General features: G+C 41.5%; 8 protein-coding genes across 8 annotated transcripts; 2 read left to right on the top strand and 6 right to left on the bottom strand.

Moving 5' to 3' along the window:
* Positions 1–4,166: 4,166 nt before the first annotated feature.
* MELLADRAFT_84656 (uncharacterized protein) lies at positions 4,167–4,820 on the bottom strand (the record flags this gene model as incomplete). The annotated part of the gene is made up of 2 exons (XM_007408004.1): positions 4,167–4,717; positions 4,784–4,820. 2 exons carry the CDS (start codon positions 4,818–4,820, stop codon positions 4,167–4,169), a joined length of 588 nt encoding a protein of 195 aa, XP_007408066.1.
* Positions 4,821–7,085: 2,265 nt separating this feature from the next.
* MELLADRAFT_123652 (uncharacterized protein) lies at positions 7,086–7,907 on the bottom strand (the record flags this gene model as incomplete). The annotated part of the gene is made up of 5 exons (XM_007408003.1): positions 7,086–7,202; positions 7,283–7,340; positions 7,437–7,474; positions 7,555–7,642; positions 7,786–7,907. The coding sequence occupies 5 exons, from the start codon at positions 7,905–7,907 to the stop codon at positions 7,086–7,088; spliced, it is 423 nt and encodes a 140-aa protein (XP_007408065.1).
* An 893-nt stretch (positions 7,908–8,800) lies between these two features.
* Positions 8,801–11,253, bottom strand: MELLADRAFT_47739 (uncharacterized protein; the record flags this gene model as incomplete). Its single annotated transcript, XM_007408002.1, has 9 exons — positions 8,801–9,401; positions 9,476–9,602; positions 9,674–9,832; positions 9,898–9,949; positions 10,022–10,517; positions 10,586–10,844; positions 10,921–10,998; positions 11,056–11,122; positions 11,201–11,253. 8 exons carry the CDS (start codon positions 11,067–11,069, stop codon positions 9,372–9,374), a joined length of 1,215 nt encoding a protein of 404 aa, XP_007408064.1.
* Positions 11,254–16,681: 5,428 nt separating this feature from the next.
* Positions 16,682–18,876, top strand: MELLADRAFT_84654 (uncharacterized protein; the record flags this gene model as incomplete). Its single annotated transcript, XM_007408192.1, has 5 exons — positions 16,682–17,273; positions 17,345–17,425; positions 17,490–18,185; positions 18,255–18,649; positions 18,727–18,876. The coding sequence occupies 5 exons, from the start codon at positions 16,682–16,684 to the stop codon at positions 18,874–18,876; spliced, it is 1,914 nt and encodes a 637-aa protein (XP_007408254.1).
* Positions 18,877–19,756: 880 nt separating this feature from the next.
* MELLADRAFT_61764 (uncharacterized protein) lies at positions 19,757–20,452 on the bottom strand (the record flags this gene model as incomplete). Its single annotated transcript, XM_007408001.1, has 1 exon — positions 19,757–20,452. One exon carries the CDS (start codon positions 20,450–20,452, stop codon positions 19,757–19,759), a length of 696 nt encoding a protein of 231 aa, XP_007408063.1.
* A 338-nt stretch (positions 20,453–20,790) lies between these two features.
* On the bottom strand, positions 20,791–21,545 carry MELLADRAFT_104874 (uncharacterized protein; the record flags this gene model as incomplete). The annotated part of the gene is made up of 3 exons (XM_007408000.1): positions 20,791–20,913; positions 21,005–21,104; positions 21,289–21,545. The coding sequence occupies 3 exons, from the start codon at positions 21,543–21,545 to the stop codon at positions 20,791–20,793; spliced, it is 480 nt and encodes a 159-aa protein (XP_007408062.1).
* Positions 21,546–22,061: 516 nt separating this feature from the next.
* On the top strand, positions 22,062–24,156 carry MELLADRAFT_104873 (family 71 glycoside hydrolase; the record flags this gene model as incomplete). Its single annotated transcript, XM_007408193.1, has 10 exons — positions 22,062–22,231; positions 22,375–22,498; positions 22,584–22,662; positions 22,736–22,807; positions 22,875–23,094; positions 23,163–23,235; positions 23,307–23,375; positions 23,441–23,589; positions 23,657–23,793; positions 23,858–24,156. 10 exons carry the CDS (start codon positions 22,062–22,064, stop codon positions 24,154–24,156), a joined length of 1,392 nt encoding a protein of 463 aa, XP_007408255.1.
* Positions 24,157–24,936: 780 nt separating this feature from the next.
* MELLADRAFT_115969 (uncharacterized protein) lies at positions 24,937–27,228 on the bottom strand (the record flags this gene model as incomplete). Its single annotated transcript, XM_007407999.1, has 4 exons — positions 24,937–25,472; positions 25,534–26,054; positions 26,131–26,473; positions 26,568–27,228. The coding sequence occupies 4 exons, from the start codon at positions 27,021–27,023 to the stop codon at positions 25,308–25,310; spliced, it is 1,485 nt and encodes a 494-aa protein (XP_007408061.1).
* Between the last annotated feature and the right edge of the window lie 218 nt (positions 27,229–27,446).

Here is a 27,446-nt window from a genome sequence, read left to right as displayed (position 1 = left end):
GTGATGGAGAAGAAGAAGGACTTGACATTTCCTTGGGAAATGACGCATCAAATTGTCACCTGTTACATTGATTACAAGTGTAACAAGTGACATGTTAAAAATCTGCTGTTCCCCTCAAACCACATCCATTTTGGAAATTACAGACTTGTGATAAGTCCGAAATCTCATGGGAAATATATAAGTTGACAAATGATATATATTGGACACATGATAAAGAAGAGATAATTCATACTTGACCCTACCAAGAGCTTGAAGTAGAGAAATACAAGTGAAAGACACGTAAAAAATTTAAGATATCACTTTTTCTGTTTCTTTGCCTTTTCATCTGTCCACTTCTTCACGCCAACATTAATGGCCAGACTCCATTCTGCTGGTGTGATTTCCAACTGATCAATGTCAGCCAATTGCCGATGAGTTTCGGCCGAGTAAAAAGAGGCTGAGTTCAAGATGTATGATGGATTTTCAGCATGAACAATGTGATGTAGTGGGATGGTGGTATCTTGACGTTCAACTTGCTTGAATTTATTAGAACCAAGTACGCACTTGCTGTCGTGACAGTTGTGCTGAACATTCAAAACTGTATTGAGCGCCTTCTCCACAAAAAGATCAATGAGGAATGCTTCATGTGAGAAGTTTGGCTTGAGTGAAATGACATACATTCGGTTTGAGGAACACTGAATGATCAGTTTTTGTAATCTCGCGCATTGAGTAAAATGGATGAATGAATCCACGGGTGCAATAGTTCATCTCAATCATGCATTTGGATGGTGCCTCTCCCGCAGGCTTCCACATACTCTTGACACAGGCAATCAGTTCATTAGATGTCTGATTCGCTGGCTTGATCTGAGGATGGTGCAAAAAAAAGTTAGCGCAGCACATAATATTGTTTAAAAAAAATTCACAAACCCAAAGAAATGTAGCATCTTCCACCTTCTGATTGTTAGGTAAGATCAAACAAGTCACACGCTCCCAAGTTACATTAGGATGAGTGATAGAAAGGAATTCGGGAAGATCATCAGGAGAAATTTCAGGAGCTTTGTTTCGAGTGACTGATTGAAGTTTGAAAAAAAATGTGAGAATTTTCATCTGCTATTGAATGTCAAAGGAAAACAAATACCTTTCACGCGCAAGCCTTTATTTGTGTTCCAAGCAGTATTCACACCGAGAGAACGTTGAAGGTTTTTGTTTGTTGAAAATAAATTGAGAACTGCACTTCCGGCTGAAACCCGTTGACCAAGCTTCTGATCATACCATGTCCCACCTAACAGAACGTGAACAATCATTTGATAGCTATTGAAGGAATTTGCAATATCGCGTCCAGGTGCTAGATGATTCGAGTGAATTGAAGCTTTCCGTAATACAAAGTTGAAGCTTTCGAAAATTTCAGTAGCAACTAGATGACAAGGTCCAAACCACTGAATCGATTTGGGTAAATGAGTGAGCATATGAAATTTTGGTTTGTTCGTCCAGCGTGCATTAGACCCAACAAGACGGAGAAGGAAGTTGTCAACGGATCTTTGAAGTTCAATGAGATAACGATCCATATTTGAGATTTTGTTCTGAAAAATTAATGAGGCTAAAGAAATAAGCGCGCTCCAAAAGTATCTTTTTTCTCTACTGATTTCTTCAAATAAAATAAAAGGAATAGCTTGCATGATTACTTGATACTCCTTTCCAACAAGACTCTTGTAATACTGGATGAATGCGTTTGGGATGATTGGTGGGATGTTCAGTCCTTTCGTATCAAAAGATGCCCATCGAGCCATGATAGTTGAGTGTTGAGGAGTTCCTGGCTTGAGCGGCGAGAGTTCAGTCATTAACTCTTGCCAGGGATACTTTGCTACTCCTAAAAGATAGATGAAGCGCCTCAACCGGTGTGTCGTGGTGTCCATCAAAACCTATTAAAAAAGATGTCAGCTGTAAAAGGAACATCAAGTTAAATGTTTATTGAGCTTACCGGGTAGCCGAAGGAAGGGATTATAAACACGAGAACCAAATTTTGAGTCAAGATCTTGCCACAACTGACATGATTATTCAGGTTTCTTTGAATCGAAAACTTGTAGAACTTGATTCATCAACTTTTCGTTCACTGTATCACGAGTACCATGTAGACGTCGGGCTTTTGTAATTTCGTCTTTTGTATGTAAGCTACTACCTAAGTTCCAAATATCTTTTGTTAACTCTCGTGTGTTGTTCCAGTCGCGAAAAGCTAGAGGGTGCTACAAGTTTTGATAAAGAAAATCAGCTATTTTTATCTCTATGTTTTTTGAATTATCAATAGTAAAAATATGTACATACACGTTGAAAATTTTCATCAAGACCTACAAATTGTTGAACATAAGTTGTTGTCATCTTTTCTGATTTGCTATCCACTCAAAGATTGCATATTCGACACGGGGTAAGAGTAATTCCCGGATTGATACAATTGCAGATCTCAGCATGCCTTGGGGAATCTCCAAGATAGCATAGTACTACGACCATGACTAAGACCTCACGATCAATTTTGCAATCGTACGCTGCAAAGCCATCCGTCGCCAGAGAACTACACAGATGAGATTTAATAAAATCAAAATTCGAACTTGAGATGGATTTGAAAATCATGAGACTTACGTAAGCTCATCAACAATTGGTTCTCCAAGTTCCAGTGCACTTGCAACATTTGATGTAGAAACATAATGAATATTATAATCTTGATTTGATAATTTCGTAGGTAGACCACTCAGAGTATAATAGAATGACATATGACTGTTATACTTTTTTGATTGATTTCCTGATGTATCATCCGAGTACAAGGTGATGGGAATGTGACGGATTAATCGTCCGTTAGCTTTTGATCTCCACGGATTTTCGATGGGAATTGGAAGCAATGTGGTTGCAGTTGATTCTAAAAAGAGTGAAAACAAATTACATTAGAATACGTCTGATTCCATTAACAGATTATAAATACATACGATACATAGATGATCCACATAGATCTCTAAGCTTTCTCCCATCTGGTAGATATACCATAGAAATTGGACGCCAGAAATCATTTGCATTGACGGTGATAAGATTTTCCGAAGAGAAATCGGGTTCAGCATAAACAACCCTGGGCCAGCAACGCAGGTGTTGCGTGTTGCGCTGCGCCTGCGTTGCGGTTTTTCTGACCGCAGCGCAACATAGAATCAAATTCTAGGTTGCGGCCTGACCCGCAGCGCAACATCATTTGTCAAATTGATGGATTTTTTGGGCCGCAACAACATTTGTTGCGTTGCTGCCCAAAAAAAATCACAGTTCGGCGTTTTTTTGGCGCTGTTGCGCCTGTTGTGTTGCGCGACGGTCAAGGCGCCGCGCAACCTGACCTCACCATTTGTTGTTGCGGTACTTACCGCAGCGCAGCATGTAATGCAGGTTTGTGCTGCGTGTTGCGGAGCAACGCACCAAAAAACACTCGTGTTGCGGTGTGTTGCGTTGCTGGCACAGGGTTGGCATAAATACAGATATCAAGACCTTGTGTAACTGAGTTGTTGTAGATGTTTGTGGTTAGACACTTTGAAAGAAGATTATCCCCGTCTGTGTAAAAAAAAATTGGAACAAAAAGCTCGAATACAGCAGATGAGAGAAGTTGAACGGGTTCGTAGATATAAAAATGACCGTGTTGAGTTTCAATCATAGGTGTTCGTAATTCTTTTTTGATCCCCTCTCGCCACTTTTTAGATTGAGAAAGTCTATTTATTGGTTCATTTGTAGAAAGTTCAGGAATTGTAATCAAATGCGGTCTAATGTCTGGATTGGCCAAGTTCTAGAAAAACAAACAAAATCAGTTGTGCGGTTTTGTCATTATCAAGAATTAATTTATAATTACCAGAGTAATTCCTTCTTTAATTGGTAATGTGAAGCATGGAGTACCTAACACACTCCGAGTATTTGTAACAGTTAAGCCCATCTTTTCTTTAAGACTCTTTCGCAAACTTTGCAATGTTTTCCAGGTAGGAAGATAAATTGCACAGATAGTTAAAATTTCCCTAATCTTCTCATATAGTAATCGAGAAAGTACACTGCGAGTAGAACCTATGATCAACATCGCAACAAGGTGCTTCAATAAAAAAACATATCTCAGCATTTGAAAACTCAAAACAAACAAAAAAGTACGAGGTTTCAAGATAAGGAGAAGGAGATGAGGAATTTCAAAGCACCTCCTTCTTTTTAAATGGGTACCACTCATCAGATTCAGATTCATCTTTATTTAAATCACCATCATCATCATTGTACACAATCTCATCTTCCTGTTCTTCAAATCTGGGCTCTTGAGGAGCTACATCATCCTCATCCTCATTGTCTTGCCTGACTCCAAGGTTGTAGATAGCATCCCAGATCAAATCTGGCCTTTCTTGAACAACCTCCTCAACCTCAATACGAGCATTGGCTGGGGTTTCAAAGAGGGCCGAGTCATCCTGATTCCAAATGTTTGTTTCATCCGAGTGAGTTCCAATTCCGTCATCCGGTGGATCGTCTTCGTCCCCGCCGTCGCCGCTCGTCCAATTCATTGCATTAACTGCGCCCAATCCTGATCCGGAAGCTAGAGAAGGATTCGGTAAGTTCATCACAATTTTGTCCATTTCCCGATTAGCCACTTTGTCCTTGTGAGTTTGGCTTTCGGAATGCTTAATGTAAGACGCGAAGGGCTTCCGTCCGCAGAGTGTACATGTGTATAAAGGATACGATGGCCTGTCGGAGACTGAGCAAAAATCTGCAAACAAAAGCTCAGCCTTTGCGCTCAAGTATCGAGGGCGATATCACTTACATTCCGCCACGAGCGGTGGCTCTCCCGGTGCAGACATCACGAAACGAGGCCACGAAGACGATAAGAAATTTGATTTGTTTCGACTAGACCTTTGCAGATGTATGATTGTTTAAATCGATGGCAATTGATAGTAATAGTAAGTCCGATCAAGGACGTGAGTTTAGCCGCAGGTTAAACCCCTTCTCCATCTGGATTTTTGCTTGTCAAACTTTGCTGCTGTTCAAACAGCGACTTACACTCGATTTCCTTTCAACTTTTCGTCTCACCGTCTCTCCTTTTTTATTTTTTTACTCAAGGCAAAATTAATCCCACTCATTTGGTTTGACCTGCCCAAAAAAAATCGAGCCCCTTTTGACTGGATTTATCGCGGTTTTATTGAGCCTATTCTCAGGCTTGCACAACCTTCACTTGTGCCATCAATCCATGTTGGCACGAGTGGATGGCCATCGACACTGCCAGCATTAAAGAGGTTCCCAGATGGGAATACGGGTCCTAGTGATCAGATTCCCATTCTGCTACTGTTACACAGTTCCATGAATATTTCCTGAGTAGCCATTGTGATATATGTAGTCAATATTTTGAAATGTGCGTCTCAATCTGAACAAAGTTACAGCATGTATTACACATGATTTTCTTATCTAGATGAGCAGATAGCTGAGCGGACCTGTATGTAGCTGATAGCTAAGGATTTACTCAGATGTTTGCACATATGTAGTGTATGCTTTATGGCTCAGATGTGCAGTGCAAGATGATTTGATTCTCCATTCTTCTCTCAATGATATTCCCAGCCTAGGTCATGTTCCGACCAGGGAACCTATTTAATGCTGGCAGTGCGAGTCTGGCCAGTGAACTCGATGGCCATCTTTCGGCCGTATTCTATACGGTCTTTTGGCCATCTTCTTGAACATTAGAAGATGGCCAAAAGACCGGTTTTTGGCGGTATTGTGCTCGCCCCAAGGCTGGTCGATCTCTCGCCAGACCGACCAGCCAGCCTACCAGCTGATATCTGGCCGAGATTCCAGCGTTCGACCAGATATCAGCTGGTATCTTCTGACCGGCCGATATCTGGTTGAACGCTGGAATTTCGGCCAGCGTTCGGCCATATCTCGACACAACCATCTTTTTGCTGAGATTCCAACGAAGAGTTACCCCCTGGTGTACTTGTTCAATATCTGAGCAAGGAGGCACGCGTGTTCTGTTCGTTTCGTGCATAGGGCATGTTCGTTTCGTGCATGGAACGCATCCTCAGACACCGACGTGAGAACAAAAAGCACATGTCTGGAGACTGGGCAGGACTTGGATATGGGTTTAGGGAAGGCAGTTTCCCCCTTCTCTCCATCCGTGAGACAAAATCACAAGTTGTCCGGTTCAACAGGCGATTTCCGTTTTCATCCTTACCGTCAACACAAGCCATCTGCCCTCAAAAGACAGAGTCAAATCTTTGGGTCAACACTATTCACCTAGTCACTGTTTTTTTGTGGTGGTGATAATAATGAGAAAGAAGCGAAAACGGAAAAGAGAGAAAGGACAAAGATTGGATGTGAGCAAGCAGGCAGAGTTTACAAAGGCTACCACGTATCCGATGTTTGTTGAGATCATGGGTTAAGGAAAATTATCTTGTCTTGGGCCTTCTGTTCGTTTCAGCGTAGACCTCTGATTGTTACCTGTCCACAGAGGCTCCGAGCCACTGTTTGAATTCAATGAAATAAATTAACAATTCGAACACGGTCCAAGTGTAATTCGAACACGATTTTTCTCAACTTGAGGACCCCTAATTGTTGATTTATTTTTTCAAAAATTCACTCCCATGCAAAACTCATTGTTTTGGTTTTATGGAGTTTCTCTTCTTTTCACGATCCTCCCATGAAGCTCATGTGTCCTGGTGACCATTCATCTGTATGTAGATCTTTTGCAATATATGTGCCAAGTCCTCTATGATATTTGACTTTCATGCCTAGCGGTGAGGACATTCCTTTCTCATCTGTTAGTAAGATTTGACATAGCTACTACATGGCCAACATGCACCTCAGGTGCAGTTAAATTGATTCTAAAGAAACATGGCAAAACCAGTCAGACCATCCGCAATTGTCGGGTTAAAGTCAAGGGAATAGCCAAGCTTAACAAAGTCCAATTGTTTTGAACTTCAAAAAAACAACAACTCCATAATCACAATGTAATAGTGTTGAGATTCAAAACCTTTGTAGCCATACACCAGGTGGCAAGCAAACTCAAAAGGTCACAAGGATTTAATGTCTATGGGTGATTATTGAAATTGAATACCATCGATGATCGAGTAGGATTTTCAATAGACAGAACAAGTTTTGTGTACAACGTCAGGGTAGCTTATGCTTAGCTTAGCAGCAGCTTGATCTGAAGTTGTGTGAAGATCTGAGCCATGTGGAATGAGAACTGAAGCGCCCTGATAGTACCGAAAAAAGATGGATGATGAGCAAAAGTAAGCGCAGTGGTATGAAGTTTATCATTAAGAGCTTTACTCACATCTCCTGGGCACTTTGCTAGAAGAGCAGTCAACTCGGTTTGTACTGTGGCTGCATCACTGAAACGTATGATAAAAGTGTAATCACGCTTGTTAGTGCTCGCAACTTAGTCGTGATTGGTAGCGATTGTGAGATTCTCAAAGATAGAGACTTACACGTTCAATGCTCCGTGGTTCATGGTCACAATATCAACCTAATTAGGGAGAGCCAGGCCATCTTAGTTATTGGATATCAATATCATCTTGGACGCATAAAGGATCAAAATAAACTTACCTTGCATGTACCACAAGTGAGTTGATAAGCTGATTCATCACGAACAATTCTACCATTTTTCTCATCAGGTTTAAGTAAATCCAAAGCACTAAAAATGACATGATCAAAATCAGAAATATCAGTTAAGAAATCAAACTTGACTGAAGTTTAAAAAATGAATTTGGACTGAATGATTTCTCTTGTCTTTTAAGATAGGAGAAGGAAATTGTTGGATTGAGGAAAAAAACCCACTTTTGGCAAGACGTAGCGTTGATCATTGTAGTGACATTTTGGCATTGAATATCAAATTCTGCTCGTGCGATTGAAATCATAGCAGCAAGTGCCAGAACAACGAATCTTTGAAGGTTCAACATTGTAGATAAAGAGTTTGACTGGAAGGATTGAAGGAATTTGAAGATTGTAAAAAAAGTTGATGAATGATGTGAAGATGAAGAGATGAAGAGGACCAGAGTTTTTATATGCAAAGTTCTCCAGCTTACATAGGGCCGTTGGTAAGTAGTGAGTGTGGCGCCCATGTTTTAGACATCCGTGGCTGTACACAGCCACTGTAGCCACCGATCCTTCATGGAGAAGGATGCAGTGGATTCAGAAGTAAATGACCCACATGAGGTATAACCGGCCGAACAAGTTTGAGGATGGATGGATGAGAACATTGAGAAGGGCGCTTGCAAAATCATGTGCTCTCAGGCCTTAAATGATCTTCCCGGTGCATAGCTTTCTTTTCTTCTTGAGATCGCTCCTTGGAGTTAGAGCGACTTTTCCGGCGAGCACTTCAAAGCTCTTCATATAGTCAACATGCTCCTTCACTACGTTATGCCTACAGGTTTAGAACATAGACAGGACGTAAAATTGTAGCAATCTTTTCTTGTCATGTTGTCAAATACATTGTTGATGAGAAGAAAAGAGGACATGTGAAGGCAAAAGACATAGAATGCCAATTTACTACATCCTCAATTGTCGACATCAGATCAGGACAAAGTTGAGAGTTGTACACCAAAATGATTCTGTTGTTTCCTTTTTCTTGCAATGTTATAAATATCATGTTCCACACGTAGCGCTGTGATTTGAGGGATGCATGTCCAGTGAACCGTTTCTTCTCTGTCGTCTTCCAGGTCTCTTCAGGAAAAATACCAATGTTTCATCCAAATCTTTCTTCTTCTCATGAAAAAAGGAAAATATCTCTTTCAATCCTCTGGACCAAAGAATCTCTCATAAATCCAAGAACCAGAAGCACTCGAAAGGCTTTAAGAGTTAAAGAATTTTTGAAATTTTTCATCTAGCTAAAGGGTTTTTTAAAGTTTAACATCTAAACTAAATCCAAAAAAAAGATGAAACCAAGGGAAACAAAAACCAAAAGAAACAACCTCTTTTCTTTTTTCATCACGTCTATATATTAGGAGATTTGAAAATCAACCAACTAAAAAAAGAAACCCTTTTCAAGTTCGGTATTGTGTTGGTAAGTAAATAAAAAGATGAAGGAAAAGAAGAATATGAAAAAAGGTAATCAAAGAAGCAAACAAACATCAAAAAAACTGGAAGACATCAAAAATTTTTCGTCGAAATGCAATATACGAGAAAAGTAAAACCTCTTCAAGATTGAAGTTTCAAAATTTTTGACGGGTGTTGTCAATTGTTTATTTTGGGTTTTTGTTTACTTGGGTAAGTAATTCTCAAAAAAGATTATGATGATAACTCACAACAATAAACAAACAATAAACAATCACTTTTTTTAGGAAATAGAGTTGAACAAAAAACAAAAACGGAGGTACGCTCCGCTTTTCTTTCTGTATACAGGGTAGTAGTGATAATCGAAGGCCTTAAATGAGATCAGCAACGTTGAGTGGCATCTATGAAACAACATTGATTTGTACAGGATCAGTTTCATGGTCGTCGATAGTGTGCGAGGAGCAGAAAAGCGGACCTCATCAATTTGAGTGTTGTAAAATCGTTCAAGCTCTCGTAGGGCTGCTACGTCTTCAGAAGACACGAAGTTGATAGCCACACCCTTTCGTCCGAAACGTCCACCACGACCGATACGATGGATGTAGCTTTATAATGCAAATTCAAGAAGTCAGCACGGTCGCGGTTCTAGGAGATTGTAACGGAAGGAAGAACCAACTTTTCTTTGGAGACTGGCAAGTCATAGTTGATAACCAATGAGACTTGCTGAACATCAATACCACGGGCCAACAGGTCGGTGGTGATCAAAACTCGGGATGATCCTGATCGGAATTCCTTCATGATCACTTCTCTCTGTCCTTGTTCCATGTCACCGTGCCTATGATGAGGGAGATTAACAAAGTAAGCGATGGAGGCAAAGATGAGGAAAAGGGCGAGACATACATTGAAGAAACGGTGAACTCCCGTCCAGTGAGCTTCTCTTGAAGCCAGTCAACTATACAGCACCAAACGTCGAGTATTCAAAATTAGCAAACGATCAAGAAGATCCAGAGAGTTCTCGACAGACCTTTTCTACGGGTGTTACAGAAGATCACAGCCTGGGTGATGGTGACAGTCTCGTACAAGTCACACAATGTGTCGAGTTTCCATTCTTCCTTCTCAACAGCAATGTAGAATTGCTTAATACCTTCCAAGGTCAACTCATCACGTTTCACAAGGATCCGGATCGGTTCCCTCATGAATTTTGAAGTGACCTCCAAGACATCTTGAGGCATAGTAGCACTGAGCAAGACGACTTGGGTGGTAGGAGGTAAGAGTTGGAAGACATCGTAGATCTGGTCTTTGAAACCTCTGCTCAACATCTCATCGGCTTCATCAAGTGTGAAGATCTTGATGTGGTCGGTCTTGAGAGCTCGTCGCTGGATCATGTCATAAACACGACCAGGTGTACCGACGATCACGTGAACACCTTCTTGTAGCTTGGCCATTCCCTCTCGAACGGATGTACCACCGACAGCGGCGTAACACTCGATGTTGAGGTAGTCACCTAGAGCGACCAAGACCTGGATAAAGATGGGATGGGTGGTCAATCGGAAAGATAATGATCGACGGCCACAAAATTTCGACATACTTTTTGGATTTGTTGAGCCAGCTCACGGGTAGGAGCGAGGACGAGAGCTTGGCATGCTTTGATGTTAACGTCAATAGACTGAAGGATGGAGATTGAGAATGTAGCAGTTTTCCCGGTTCCAGATTGAGCTTGGGCAATGACATCGTGACCCTTGATGACAGGGATGATAGCACGCTGTTGAATAGCAGAAGGTCGTTCGAAACCGTAGGCATAGATACCTCGGAGAAGTTCGGCTTTGAGTTCCATTGCGTCGAAATTACTGGAAAGAGAAAAGTAGAAAGATTAGTACAAGCTAGATACCGGTGAGATCGGAGGAAAATTAAGGATCAGCTTACTCGACCACCTGGTCCCAGTTGGACTCGATGACCATTTCTTCGGCACCTCCTTCATCGACAATGGTAGTGGTATCGGGTCTGATGGAAAAGTCAAGGTGAGTAAACGGTCATGAAGAGAAAAAAGAGACAACTTACTGAGTAGTAGCCATGATGGGTTGTTTTTTTTGATGAGTTTTTCAAGGTATTACTTGATGAGTTAGTTCTATGAGAAAGTAGAAGATATCAAGGGAGGTTAGTTCTCGCTGAAGTCAGGGGGGGATGATATGATATCGCTGTTTACTTTTCGAATCGATTGGATTGGATGTGAATTTAATCAGAAATGGTAAAGTGGATGTCCTTTGGTTTATGGGACAAAGTTTTCACTGCATACAGTCAAATAAGATGAAACCAGTGTGAATTTGGTAGTTTTGGTGGATGACTCTGAGTGAGTTTTTGCCTTTTACAGTTAAATTTAGTAGGTTTCCAAATCAGACCACACTCTATGACGGGTTTGATCTCGGGTCTCAACTCGGCCTGCGTTTTACAAATTCGATACAAGAGAGTGGCCAGATGGTGGTTTGATAAATTTTTCAGTCGCCTTACACAAACAATTCCCTTTTGCGACAGGTCAGAATCTTGCCACAAAACATCACTATCACACGAAATGCGCTACGAATTATGTATGTAACTCATTGTGCCGCAGCTGTACCGGATTCGAACGGAGAGCCCCCGAAGGCTGCCGATGAGTCTCTCCGGTTCTCAACGGTTGCACCGATGTCATGGAATGAGACAAGAGTGGCAATTGCACTTTTGGGATTTTTTCGAGGTTGACAAGTACGATGGACGAGAGAGGAGGGTGGAGGACAAACCTCAAAACCCGAAACACAAACCTGTATTGCCCTGTACAGATACTCGATTTTCGAGTAGGTCTGATCAAACCTCGCCAAAACGTCGTAGAAACAATCCAGATCACTCAACAAGTTTTGCAAAAACCCAACAAACATCCAGGAATCAAGTACAAGTTTAATTGATTTGAGTTTATAATCGAAGACATCAAAAGTTTTGTCTTTTGACCAGATCAGGAGAGCAAGGCATGAAATTCACTACTTCAAATGCAATTAGTCTCTTGGGTTGGATTTCTGTTTCTGAGTCTGTTTCTGATCTTTGTTTCGACATCAATGTTGAATTTTCAAATTGGATATTTGGTATCATTGCACAAGAAGGAAACTGAACATCTATCAGATGTTAACTTAACAAAGTCCCTCTCGCGGCTGTTTGTCTGTTGAGTGAAATGTGTTGTTCACCAAGTCAGTCAGAATGCTTTGATTTTGGAAAGGTGAGACAAAAATTGATTGAGATTTGTCTGTGATGTTGAAAGAGTGTATATTTCAAAGCAAATCTTTTTGTTTGATAAAAAGGTCAAAAGAAACCATAGTTAAATCGTGAGTTTAATTCATTCTAGATGATTTAAAAACTTGCTCGTTATCATGATGTGATGATGAAACTGTATCTCAATTGGGAGCCGTCTGGAATCGTCTCTGGCTTCGTCTGGATTGTTTCTACGACGTTTGGCGAGGTTTGATCAGAGCTACTCAAAAATCGAGTATCTGTACAGGGCAATACAGGTTTGTGTTTCGGGTTTTGAGGTTTGTCCTCCACCCTCCTCTCTCGTCCATCGTAGACAAGGGTTGACGTCACTTATCACTTTGCGGGGGTCATCATCCGTTTTGGATCTCCGAAGCTTTGTTACCTATCTCAGCAAGGAGGTTGAGATTTTATCTTTGAATACCAATAGAGCACCTCTGAGCACCTCTATCTATTCAGCATTTCCAAACTCATTCCATTCGAGAATCATAAATCCTGGATGTTCACATGAAGAGCAATTTGGGCGACAGGGCGACGACCGGAATATATTCTTCGACAAGTCTTTTGCCTACGTTTGCAATTTATTTTCAAGGGAATATGTACGCTATCTCCACATGCAAATGCTAGACCTTGTGGCAGGTCAGGGCAATTTTCTGTAGGAAAACTCATCGTGTGTTTATGCTGCCTTCTTGACTGTGGGGATTGTTCAACTTGATCAACAACCAGAAAAGAAGATGATCCAACGGGCAGAAGAGCAATTAACATTACAAACCGGAGTTTCATTTATTCATTAGTAATATTGGCCAACCTTTCAAATTCAACTTCAAGAAAACTCCATACGTGATGTGAATGACGGGAACAAGAGAACAACCTATGACCGGGGTTCCAAGTCATGATAGCCTAACAAAGAGTCTTCGTGTCTCCTTACATATGTTTTGTGTGTTAGTGCAACAAACCTTTTCTCTCAGAATTGCTTCCAAGATGGCTTGCGGGTTGCTGCAAGGTATCACACCTGGTCCTGACAATGATGTAGGTATGTAGCAGGTATATATTACACCATGTGAAATTCCTTGTAGCATGTCAACGTGCACACACGACAAGATTTGAAAAAAAGGAATAACATTTTGTTGAACTCAGTGTGCGCAAAGCAGCTCAGACCTGCATATCTGTCTCACAAAGGGCTTGCTTTCTGAGCACCTGGACAAAGGGATAGTCTTCGGATCCAAAGACCTGTTCAAAGGGAAAGTCTTCGGATCCAAAGAGCTGTTTGAAGCTTCTATCCTTCCTTTATGACTTTTGTTTTGTGTGTGCATGTCGACGTGCTACCAAGAAATTTACACGGTGTTGACTACATTAGGGGTTTAGATTACACATTTTTCTTTATTGGTCTTTCTGCTTTATCAGTTGCTTTCTATGTTATCAGGGGTGTTTTGATCTGATGCTCTCATTGACTTTGGTATGGGTTCCTTTGTTTGAGTTTCACTTTTCATGGTTAGTTTTCTTTCTGCTTCATCAGTCTCTTTCTCTCTTATTGGGGTTGTTGTGATCTAAAGTTCTTAACAAATTATGTAGGCATAGTTTTGCAATCTGTTTCAGGCAATAGATAACTCTTGTGCATTTGTAGTGCTTTTCCTGCTCTAGGCGCTTCCACTGCCAGTTGGTACAGTGTATGAAGCTCCTTCCCCCTTTACAAGATAATTCAACTCAATTGTGATGGAAACCAAGACCATGGAAGCAATTGTATTATCCACAATTCTCATTTTTTTGGGTACTGTTGGGATTGCAGCAGCTTGTGACTACCTGTTTTGCATCTTAAGTAACCTCTCTATTGAAGCAAGTACAAATGGGGCACATGATGCCAAAATCACATCTCGGTCTATCAAAAATACACATCAACATGTGAAACTCTAAGATAAACCAGCAAAAAAGCATAATATTTGGATCTATAGTCCGGAGCCCAGCAGGCAATCTCTTAAACCCCATCTCTTAGAGCACCCACTATCATGAGGGTGATCTATCGTAAATTTTGTGTTCCCAAGCGCGAAATTTGATCATGCGTGTTTTACCAAAGATGGTAACCGCATGAAATCCACTATCGGATGATTTACTGTCTGCTCTATCTGGTTCCTACGATAAATCAGGGTTTAAGCTTTTGTAGATTTGAACAAGCGCGACACAAAATTTGACGCAGTTGTAGGGACCGCAAGTGTAAAACAGGCCCATAGTGGACCTGTGTGTAATTTAGCGGTAAAGCTACAATAAATCACCTTGTTACCGCAACCATAGTGGGTGCTCTTAGTGCCATATCATGTACTCTCATGTTGGGTTATCTATCTTACCACATGTGCTAAGTGTTATTTCTCATCTGGTTATGGTTATGTGATATGTGTGAAGAAAGAAATGGTTTACAATTTAATCTTGCTCAAATTGTCAAGAACTTCAGGTTATTGTGAAGGATCAAGAGATTTAATTAATGATTGTTATGGAAGGAGTATGGTTTGGTAAATGGGTTTGTGTTATGTTTCTGTTTTGGAATAGGCCGTGTGTGGCCTGCGTAGTTATAATGTATGTCCGTGTCAATATGTGTGTTTGATTTCCCTATATATAGACATCTACTGTAGCTCTCAGTTTCTTTCCTCATCGGGAAGAAACTGTAAGTCTTTTTGCTTTCTATTATCTTTTATTGATACTTGCTCTTAAATCTAACTGCTGGTTATTTAGTTTTACATTCTTACTCACACTCTTCCAAACTCAACTCTGTCCATCTACCCTGTTGCTTTACGCACAGGTTTGTCCTACCATTTCTCTCTTATCTTTCGTTTTCACTTTACTAATCTGTAGCGTGTGTTAAGTGTGTTTAGCTGTTCAAAGCTTTGTTAGGCTTGTGCCGTACTTATCTTGCACCTGTTACCCCAGGTTAGTATCTATGCTTTTGATCAGAAAGAAACTTTTTACATTCTTACTTACACTCTTCCAAACTCGACTCTGTCCATCAACCCTGTTGCTTTACGCACAGGTGTGTTTTCTCTTTTTGATAGCTGTTTGAAGCTTTGTTAGGCTTGTGCCGTACTTATCTTGCACCTGTTACCCCAGGTGTCTATCTTTCATACGGCAAAGCCCACCTTTGAGCGCTCTCTACAAACCTTTGAATTCCAAACTTCTCATCTCACACTCTATGTATCGCAGTTGAAACAGCCAACATCAACCTTTCCCCTGACACAGCCAGAGTGGTTTTACCAGTGCAGGAAATATATGCAGTGTCTAATAGCCATAAGGCTCTAATTCCACTTAAAGCAATGCAAAAAAATGGACTGGCTCCTTGCTCAAAGCTCTGCCCACGCCCCTAACCACTTGGGTACCCAATTGATTGGGGGCTAATCCATCATCCCAAGCCCATGCACCGCGGTTTGGGGACCCTGGTCCCTGGGCTCTCAGGTTGTGGGTGCGGTGCAGAAAGCGTGCCTTTGGCGCGCTGATTCATGTCTGCGCTGTGGCGTGCCCAGGCGTTGGAGAAATTGACAAAATCAGGGTTGGCATGCCTTTTCAAGAATCACACCAAATCTTAGGAATTCCATGTCCTGTCACCAATATTGGAGACTTGGAGACTTGCTGTGAGCTTTGATGTCAGCTCTTTTTAGCTTTTTTCACCTTTAAAAGGCAATTATGCTGTGGTAAAGCTCTAGCAATACAAACATAGAATAAGTAACAATACAAAAACAATATTCTGGGATTTTCTGGCTTTTGGCGCTTTTGTTTGTAAGAAAACACGCCCGGCGCGCCGAGTGGCGCTTGGGCGCACCAAAGCCGAAAAAAATGAGCACGCCCACAACCTGACTGGGCTCAGCCTGAAGATTCTGCATGATCGCTACATAGTGGCAAAAAGCATGAAATGTCGGAAAACAAGAAGCTGAAATATTCAATTTTCAACAAGATATCTGCATTGCCATCAATGCCAGAAACTCCCAGATTGGCTGAGTTTGAGGCACAGCGTCAATTTGTCAGAGAAAAACTTGCCGGTCCGACATTTTACGCTTATCGACACTAGCGACTATGCTACAAGATACATAGAAAGATCGAGTTTTGAGAGGAGGGATGCCGCGCTTTCAGCTTTCAGTGGCTGAGCGAGACTAGGTGGGGAACGCCGGGTAATCCAGTACATATATACTTCTTGAATCTGAAGTGGATACTTACGTGGCGAATGCTGCGATGCTGCTTTACATACTTTAAGTTTGGATGAACTGATTCGTCGGCTTATTGGTGATGGGTGTCATCTCATGGAGGCCTGTTTGTGAAGGTAAATGTGGATCGTTTTTGATAATTCTGAAACTTCAAGCTTCCATTAAAAGAGGGCGACTCTCACAGATAGTCTTTGTCCCTCCAACCCTTCAATACGGACCCTGCGAAAACAGCAGACAAAATGATGTCGTTTTTTTCCGCTTTTTTGCTCGTATTACATGCCACTCCGTCTCTACTTGTTCAATGTGGTCTGACCCCCTGGGCCTCCAGAGACATCGGTTACACAAAAACCTCCGCTCGAAGTCTTTTCGTACCCCAATTAGTCGACAAATCCGGTTTTGTACCAGATTGTACTCCTTCGGGTCCAGTTGGTTCCACCCATGATGTCAACAAACTCTCATCACCAATCGCGATCACGCCATACGCAGCTTTCTTTCGCAAAAGTGAAGCGGTGAAGGCGGCTACTAAAAATGAGCTCGTAAAACGTTCAGCCGATAAGATGATGTCACTGGTCTCGACCGTGCTCCCCACCCCAGAGCTATGGGGTGGTTGGATTGAACGTAATGGATGCGCGGTCGACGACTTTATCGAATTGGCTGCTGAAGCCCTTGACTCAGATGTGAGTTGTAATGAAAAAGAAAGAGCTTGGATTGTGGGAATCTTGGCTGCAATTTCAATTTATGTGCCTTCAAATGAGCATCAAATTGCAGGAGGCAAAATGGGAAAGACGTCTTGGAGTAACCAAGTGATTTTAGAGATACAAGCTCATAAGGGTCAGTCATTAAAATGCACAAAGAGTGTTCCATTGACCTGCTGATCTGTGTACATTCTGTTGAAACTGTAGAATTTGAAGTATCTATGACAAGTAGATTTGAGGCACTTTGGCTCCAGGAAGAGCACAATCCACTACTCGGGATAAGTGATCGTGAGCCGCTTTTTATTACCCAGTGGATAAAAGAGGAAATATTAAGCTTAAAACGTGTGTGTAGAGCTGGAAGAGGTCTTAGAGAGGGCCAAGTTATTTGGCATGTATGACTTGAAGAAACCAAAAAATATGCCCCGCAACAAGGTCTCGATTTTTGGATTCATCTCAAAACACCTATTGGAAGTAAACCTTCCCAAAGAGGAAGAAGAGTTGTTGGGTTTCATCAACGAATTCAAGAACCTGTTCATGAACATGGACCTAACAGGATGGGAGGGTCAATATGCAGAGGTCATCTTTAGGCATGTACTGGATCATTCATCTAAAGTTCGAAGAATCTTTCACAGCCTTCTTCAAGATTATAGATTTTTCAGAGAAATTCATTTTCCTTTTGCCAAAAAAGACTTGGTCAACAACCCGGAAAACAAATTCCTACCCTATGCTTCTACGACCTTGAAGAGTTATGACGAAAAGAAATGTCGGGAAAGCAAGAAGAAACAAATTTGGTACATGATAGAACAGATGAATAAAGCTATGAAGCCAGAGCTCTCTAAAGAATACTATGCAGGTCAATACCAGCTTATAGCTGCGTACTGTCTTATTTTCCCCAGTGAAGAGGAACATCTGAGAGATGAAAGTAATAAGTATGATCTGAATTGCAAAGTTTTGGAACACTGGAAACATATTCTACTAATGTCTTACCCTAGTGGATTTGTGCCAGATTCCAAGTTTGGTGAATACCAATGGATGCTTCTGTTGAGAGGTGTGTAAAATGCCTTTTTTCTCATTGTCTGATTACCTTCTCATGCTGGTTATTACTGTAAAATTTTAGACCCATCTTATCTTGGGGAGACAAGAATGGATCAGACAATCAACAAGATAAGACAATTGGGTAATCCAGTATTCAGATTTTTGGCTTACTTTCCATCCAACCATATAAGGCATCAATTTCAGTCTCCATATGCAGATTCCTACTACAATATATGTTTTGAAGTTCTACAACAGACTGGGGACAGAGATTTGGCAGAAAATGTCTGTGAATTAAGCCTACAATTCATACACAATCTCGTAAACTTTTGGCCAATGCCATTCTTGAAGAAGATGAAAGAATCTGACAACTATAGAAAAACCATTCAGAAAGCATCTGAACATGTCATAAATGCCAAAAAGGGGCTTGACAGTGATGTTGTTAACCATTTTGATGTGTTTCTGGATAAACTTGTGAATGTAAGTGATTACATCGGGTCCTTTGAGATTTCCCCTTAATTTCTAAGTTGATTGATTTTCCATAAATTTCCTGGTAGCTTGCACAAAACAAGAACTCTCTTGAAGATACAGATGGAACTAAACTAATTGTAAAGGCAGAAGAGCTGAGACCAGATTTCCACATATCAATTGGGGGAGAGCGCTTTAAATTCCAATTCAAGCAACCTGGAGATTCTAAAAAACCATAACGATAATCTGGTTTTCTTGGGAGTAACCACCCTGTAAAATTCTTCTTGCACTGTTGATGAATTTTGTTGTTGTTGCAATACTTGGAGATATGTTAATGGGGCTGTCTCTTTTCCATTTGTCTTCTTTTACTGCTAAGCTTCCAATGCCCTATGACAGTTGTTGGATGATTCAACCGTTTATTTTCAAGGATGAGATCAACATCTTCTCAAGAATTGACGCTCAGATTTGAGCTCGTTTTTGTCTCCTCATCTTTTTGGAATATTGTACATATCAATTTCAATGCATAGAGAGTGTGTTTCATCCGTCAACTTTTGAATCATTCCATCAAATCACAACTTACACCACAAAGATCACCACGACACAATGCAATCTTGTTGAGCTGTGTTTTATTTCAGGAGGAGCATCTGGTGTTCCTTTACCTAATCGTCAATGCACATCTCTGGAACTGTTTTGCCATGTCTCCAAAATTTAAATATATCGGTTTTAAACCTTCTTATTCGCACATCTTTTTACATCATATAGACTTAGAGTGCTGCCCCTCAAGCCAAGATGTTGCTTGGTAGACCCTCGTGCCTCGCCCGGCAAGTCTGGCAAGCCGCGATACGCCGGATCAATTTCTGGTCTCATCTCATTGTGATGAGTACCAGATTACACATCAAGATGAATTGTTTTCTACAAAACGTGAATAGATAAAGATTGCGCAACAGTATTGAACTGCAAGTTACTTGCTTATATTCCGCAATGTATCAAGGGTCGCCGTCTCGGATTGGCACTGTTTGTTTTTTCAAGGCTCAATTATTTCAATTTGAGCGATCACAGATCATTTTTGGTTTTAGGGACTATATACATATATGACAAAATCATCATCACAAAACACATTTAGCGATACGAACGGTAAGAGGAATTTGCGTCAGACGGATACCTAGAATTTGAAGAACCATAGGTATTGCGAGCGCTTGCGCCCATTGCAGAGTAGGAGCTTGACCTCGGACGCCCGTAGGAACTGGAACCATAGCAGGTCTGAGTACTTGATTGATATCCTGATGATTGATGGCCACTTCTCGACCTAGAAGACTCGCGCCTCGATGGTTCACCTCCCCCATGTCTTGCGTAGTCGAGATGGGAAAGACTCAAAGGAATGTAGTCCGGTTCGGGGTATGCACCAGAGAGCCCCGGACTAGGTTGAGCGGATCGTGACCTGTGACGTGATGAATTATCAGCATATTGGTGAGAAGAATATCCATACTCAGAGCGACGCGCTTCAGGGGGAAGCACAATCCCATTTTGATAAATAGCACCTTGGCGTCGCGGGTCGCGAGATCTCGAGGAGGTATGTATTTCAGATGAATAAGTTTGTGGTTGCGATGTAGGAGGAACTGGATACGGAGCCGGGTCTCTTAAAGAGCGCTCAGCAGTGTTGTAGAAGCTTGGTCCATTAAGGCCTGCATAAGGATTAGCTCTATCACGTGGGGCATCGTCAGCATATAGATCACTTGGAGCACCTCGACAAAAGAATGATTCTGAACTCGAAGAGGCACGTTCCTTTTTGAAGTAGTTGCGTAGGTTGGATGGCATGTTGTGGATATTCGAAGCGTCGCTGAGTTTTTAGATGTAAGGCTCTATAATAAGTGGTCGTTTAAAAGATATGTTATGATAGAAGGTTTGTCACAAACGTTGAATGATGGCGTGATGAGTGAAAACGTAGCCCATGATGGGAGATACTGATGACTTTATATAGTCTTTCATAATCAAAAGCTCACATCACAAAAAGTCTCAAGATAATCAGCAATCAAACTTTTGCATAGATGATGAACAGCCGAATTCAAATGCATCAGGATCCAGAAAGCACAGAGGAAGAAATCCGATGGCTGACCTTACTGAACTCTTAGGATCCAAAATGCCGTATAATCCGTTTAGTTCTTTTTCCAAAGAGCCGATATTTCAAAAGTCTGGCAGCTCAGGTTTGTTTGTGGTGCCTCGTGATCACGATCCAAGCTACGCAACTCTAGAACTTTTAATCCCTTCGTGATAACCGCCTGATTATTGCCGTACAAGCCAATGGATGCAGGTGTTAACAGGGTATGTAGTCTCAGTAAGAGAATGCTTCCTTGAGAAGATCCTACTCACCATAGTATGGCAAAGACATCGGTTCTTTCTAAGGAGGTAAGCCGGGCTTAAATCAAACAGAGACCATCGCATGGCCCTTGGAAAAGCTTGAAATCTCAAGCTGCTTAGAGGAGGAGGACGCGGCGAAATGTGAGCGATTATTTCGCGTCGCCGCTGACGTGTAATCCGCCCCAGTCGTAAATTGCAATCAGAGAGGACGAAAGGAGGACTACGACAGTTCTAACTTCGATGCGCCCTAGCTCGGACGATCACACATCATCGTGTTCACGTTGACGCGAACTTACGACGTCAGGAAGACAGCTTCTGTGGGTAAAGTTCCCAAAAGGAATGAGCTAGAGACTTGCCGCTTGAGCACCAGAAATTCGTTTTCTACAAATTCAGGATTTCCATTCATGGTACACGCGGTCTTTCGAGCGCGGCCGGGAATAGTTAAGCTGGTCAATATCTTGATTCCATTCGTCCCGGTGGTGATTGTGGCCAGAATAAGCGATTGAGTCTGTGATCTTATGAATTGAGGCACACAGGCGAAGAGTGTCAACATTTTAAAACCTTCGATAATTGGAATCACCCTTGCGATCTGATATATTTTGTTGACATTCGGCTGTGCATATCTCGGATGCCCGGTGAATTGGCCTTGGCCTTGTAGCTCTCGGGACGAAGCACTTGTGAAGGTCTAATCGTTCATCAAGCGCTGTTTCACTCGACCGTTTAATTGACTCGAATATCTGTGTTCTGGACTGATCCAGATCAGCAGTTTCAGTTTCAGTCTTGGTTCGTCATTCGTGTTAGTAACACCTTGAACTCACTCAGTTTCTGTTTCTTTTCTGATGTAATTAACCGTTATTAAACCTGAAGGAATATCATGACTTCAGCAAGCTGCCTGGAATTCCTGATCCGATTTTCACACCGAAACAAAGTTTTCATTTTCACGCCAAAACTGAACATTAGAGACCTCCAGCCCTCCCAGTCTTATAGGCCAGAATTCTATACTTTATCATTCAAACCCCAATCCTTTCTTCTGTCATTTGATCCCTTCTTATCGATTATTTATTGAATTATGTCACGCCATACTTTCGCCTCCTGGGCAGTCCTGCTACTTCAGCTTTTCGCCAGTTCGTTGTTCCAAACATCAACATGCACCCATTTCCCTCCAAACGTAGCTTCTCTTCAGTCCCGCTCCGCCAATGAATCGAGCACTACTCCAAAACTCGTATTTGCTCATTTTATGTCAGTCGCCAGTTCAAAAGTATACCATTCTTGAGTTCAAAAAAATGACCGCTGTCACCATGAACTCCATCACTCGCTCGTTACATACCGTCTGGGAGTCTGACAAAACTTTTTTTTATTTGATCACCGATCAACATCAATAGTGTTGGTCTCACGATCAATTACACCCAAGACACCTGGAACAAAGACATTCAGTTAGCCGCTTCTCATAACATTGATGCGTTCGCCCTAAATGTCGGATTGCCATCCGATTGGCAACTGAATCAGGTCAGAGCAAACTCTGAAAAACTATCTGAACGCCTAACCTGCAATCCTTCGAGGAAGATGTTGATGTAGACTTCAACTTTGATAGGTCAAAAGCGCATTCGAAGCAGCTAAGAAAGTCAATACCGCATCTGGGTCACCTTTCAAGATGTTCCTATCTCTCGACAGTGAGCAATCTATGACACGTCTTCTCACCATGAGACGTATCTTATGACTAATGATGGAATACTAAATCCTCAGTGTCAGTGATCCAGTCGGCAAAAGATGTTACTTCTTGGGTTACTGCAATTTGCCCGCTGCCTGCACAATTGCGTAGGCTTCTCGCATCATTTTGTTTAAGATATATGTATTGCATTGCTAATGAAAAACACTTTGATAGTCATCAACTCTCGTCCCTTTGTATCGACATTTTCGGGTGAAGCCAACTTTTTGGGCGGCAAAAATCTATCTGACGGATGGAATCAAGCTTTAAAGGCACCACTGGCAGCTCTTAACCCTCCACTCAACGCACTCTTCATACCCGCTTGGTCAAGTTTAGATCCAACAACAGCTGTTAGCAATAACCCGGTGGTTGATGGAATCATGACCTGGCTTTCATGGTTTGTCCGATTTTATCAAGAGTATCAACCCTGTTGATTGATTTCTTACATGATGGGAAATTTGTCAGGCCTAGCGGAACTGAACAGATGGCAAATACCGTCGATGTCGCTTTTCAGAAGGACGCAAAAGCATCACAAAAAGTAAGCTTTTGTAACCGACGAAACTAATTATGAGCAGAAAAGGTAATGCAAATCATTTTCTGTGATATCAGCTTTACATGGCAGGCGTCAGCCCATGTTTTTTCACGCACTATAGCGATAAAAACTATTTATTCAAATCAGTGAGTCTGCATTTCATACAATTCCTTCAACCTAACATCGCCGGTCTGATCCATATTCTGTTCAGGACGACAATCTTTACATTACGCGCTGGAAGGAGTTGATTGACATGCAACCCCAACCCGACTTCATTGAAATCATCTCGTGGAATGACGTGGGTGAGAGTCACAACATAGCACCAATGCTAGGAACACGACCGGTCAATACCACTTGGATGTGAGTCATTTTCAAAGGTAGACATCAGCTAAGGAATTGAACGTGTCTATCATCTTTTTTGGAGTAGTGATGGGATAGATCACTCTGGATGGCTCAAGATGTCGGACTATTTTATTCAATGGTACAAGTCTGGAAGTCCACCCCAAATCAAAGAAGATGTTTTATATTTTAATTATCGCCCCCATTCGGTCACTGCTGTAGCATGTAGGTTCATGTCGTCTATCATATTCCCCTATCCCACTCTAACTCTTGTGCTTCTTCGCCACAGCATCGGATTCATTGCCATCACCAACGAACGCTTCGGCTTCTGTGGACGCAGTCTATGCCGCCGCCTTCTTGACACCGAATTCAAACGCTCGCGAAATTCAAATCACTGTTGGTGGTACCCAACACATGTTTTCGAACCTTTCAATGAGTACCTTTTCTACATTCACTGCACCATGGAGTGGAGATGGTGGAAATGTTCAGGTCTCCATTCTAGATGGAAATGGAAAGCAATTATTGAAAAAGACTGGAACCGTACCTATCAGCAATAAAATCAAGACCTATAACTTCAGTTCGTTTTAACCTCTGTCTTCGTATATTTACTCAACTTTACTCAATCTGACCAATTGAACTTTTTATCGCAGATTATGCCATGGAAACTCTCTCATCTCCTGCACCAACTTTTCGTCCCACTTCAATCAGATTTTCACAGTTTTCCTGGATTAAACAAATGGACTACTTTTCACTCAAAACTTCCTCTTTCATTGCAATCTTTGCCACTCTTTTTACTCTACTGTCATAAGAGTGATCAATGAAACGCTGTCTCTTAAATGTATTCTTTTTCATCAGAAGCAACCATTTCATGACAATCAATTTTTTAATGTATGGGTATCAACACCTTTGTAATATAAATCAGAACACTATTTCATATAATTTCACACTATATTTCACATCGTTTCACACTCTATTTTACAACATTCCACACTCTATTTGACTTCCTATGGACATCGATTGATGACATGAACTCCGATTTGATCATGACAACTATCAAGTGTTGAAAACATTGAGCCTACCTTGCCCATTCAGCACAAGAAATACTTCATTGAACAAGCATTTTTGAACTACTTACTGCCAGGAACCATGCCTCCGAAACCAAAGCCCCAATTGCTTATTGTCGGAGATCACTCAAAAAAGGTGTTCAACGACCCATGGTTTAGGAGCTGAAAATACATTTGTGAAACGGAAACAATTGCCACCCATGAAGACCTGATGTTTCCATATCCAAACCACAGCGACCTTGTTTGAAGTGCTTGGCACTGATTTCTTCGGAGAAGAGTCCTTTCGGGTAAGATTCAGCTATGTGACAGTGAAAGGAAAATGTCTATATCTTTACGGATGCTGCAAAAACAAACCTAATCAAAAACTTAGAAAAGTCATCTACTAACACAAAGAACTTCAAACTTCAGATTGTAACAACAAAAAGGAAATGATTGGCCTAAACTAAAAGATATTGAAGAAATCTCTATAATATGTAAAATGATTATTTAATTAGATAATCGTCTTCAAAACAAAGTCTGCCGAAAAAAATGATAGGTATTCCTCTTGATGATTCATGAAAAGGTCTTTAAGATGGATTTTGGGTTTATAATACAAAATGATTATATGCTTTTGATTAGAGTTAAGGTAGAGAGAAAGTGATCGATACCAAGAAAAAAATTAAGCAAGATAAAATTTCACCTTGCAAGAAATTTCAGAGTAGCAAATGTACCAGATAGTAAAATTTGAGCTGCTAAATCTACTAATGAAGTCAGTAGAGGAATTGCATATACATCGGGATCGTATCCCCATACCCACAGTTTATGAGATAATTGATGGGCTAATACCAATGACATCAAGCTCTACACGATATGCAATGCATCAGTCTTCGATATCAGTATGATTGTAGGAGAAGTGACTAACAGAAATGATAGCGCAGAAGGTAAATCCAAAGAAAAACTCAATGTTGAGTTCGACATAACCCCGTTTTCCAGCATAGGTAACCGACACAAGTAGCACCGAGACTGCGATTGTCATCAACACCGCTCCCACCTTCAAGCTCGGTTCAGAAGTTCGCGCGTGTAAGGCAGTAGAGATCCGGGAGACAAAGATGGTACCAATATTGCCACTTAATCCAGTCAAGAGCAGTACAACGATTGCATAACCATCATATGCATTCACAAATCGCTCCATGAGTAGACCCGTGATGGTAGAAATGAACATAGCAGTAAAGAGTGGTACCCAACCATTCTTTAAAAAATCTTGAACAAATCTATTCCTGAAAGTGATAGTAAAATGGAAACCAATCGAAATCAAAAGCACTGCTAGTACAATTGTAGATGCAAGTGTATGAACGTATCGGATGAGGGTTGAAGATGTCAGGCCAAGGAAACAAAGGGTTAGGAGGTCCCCCAAAGAGGCAGCAATAGGTGTAGAGATGTTATCTAGTTATATCAGAAGATCATGATCAATTTTTCCATCACATCAAGGTTTTAGTCATCTGATGTTGTTCAAGCTTACCTGGATTGATGCTCCACTGTCGGCAAAGAATGATCAACCCACACATCAATCCACCTAGCAACAAACTGTTCACGCTTGCCGCCAACATTCCAGCCGACAAGATTAGCAAGCATTCGTAGTACCCACCCTGCAAATCATTGTTCCAACCAGGTCCATTCAGTTTACCCGGCTTAAGTGGGATATGATCTATGCCAGGTAGGTTGTTACGCGAAAGAATACCAAGGACAAAAGCCATCATCGAGGCAAAGAAGGTCACAATGAGAGCTTGAACTTGAAGCAACGTAAGATTCCCCCAAATTAACTGGCGCCTACTACTAGGGTGATCTAGATCACCGATGTTCGCCTGATGTTCACAGGGAGTTAAGGGTATTAAATGAATCAGTTGGATACAACGTCCTGGTCTTGGAAGTATTAATGGATTGCAAGTGATAACTCACATTGGTACTGAGGCGTGCAGTAAGGTTCATTTCCAGATTTCCTTTCAAATTCATGAGGATCGGTAGAAGGATATAGAGTTCCGGAACTCGTACGAAAGCTGGCCATGTCTGAGCTGTCTCTAACAATTCGCCCGTCAGAGTACCACCTATGATGGAAAGCAGTAGCGAGGGTAGGGCTTGAGCTCCAAACTTCCAAACCGAGAAATCATTGATAGTGCCTAAAGGATCTTGTGAAGGGAGTGGTGAAGAGTGTGTTGAATTTCCTTCTTCGTCTCCTTTGTCAAGTAACGCTCGGTTCTCCTCCGCTGCAAGATCTTCGTGATTGCCACTGACTCGGCTCGTTTTGTGGAACTCGATGTGAGTAAGGGGTAGATTATCGGTATGATCCATAGACAGCGAGAGTTTCTTTTCTGTGATTAATGAAGATGAGCTTCTGTATGAATCAAAGGATGACATTTGGCCAAGAGTACTTGTTGTTTTGAAAAGCAGGGGTGAAGTGGCCAAGGACGAAAACGAAGTTGATAAAGTTGTACAAATTCAAATTCAGTCCTTCAATGTCATGCTCAGCATCCTCATCTCTCACACTTTACACTTTGCCTTTCGGGTCGTTCGATCTCAAATGAAAGCTAAAAAGGCAAATATTGTCAAGGACCAGGCGTTGGTAAGAGCTAGGAAGCCAAGAGTTGTTGGTGATAGTATATAGTTTGATCCTTTCGCCTCTCACTCTGGCACTTGGCTCAGCATCTGGCCCTGCTCCGAGGTCTTTGCCGCTACCCGAAGCCTGCCATCGGGGTGTCGGGTCGGCCCAGGACTCGGGAGCCGTGGACTGGTGATACGTATTTTATTGGGATCATCTCGAATTGGAGATACACCAGGCTC

The sequence above is a fragment of the Melampsora larici-populina genome, assembly GCF_000204055.1.
Source record: "Melampsora larici-populina 98AG31 unplaced genomic scaffold MELLAscaffold_11, whole genome shotgun sequence".
NCBI classification, from domain to species: domain Eukaryota; kingdom Fungi; phylum Basidiomycota; class Pucciniomycetes; order Pucciniales; family Melampsoraceae; genus Melampsora; species Melampsora laricis-populina.
Note: the sequence above shows the minus strand (reverse complement) of the source record. Positions and strands in the feature narration are given on the sequence as shown.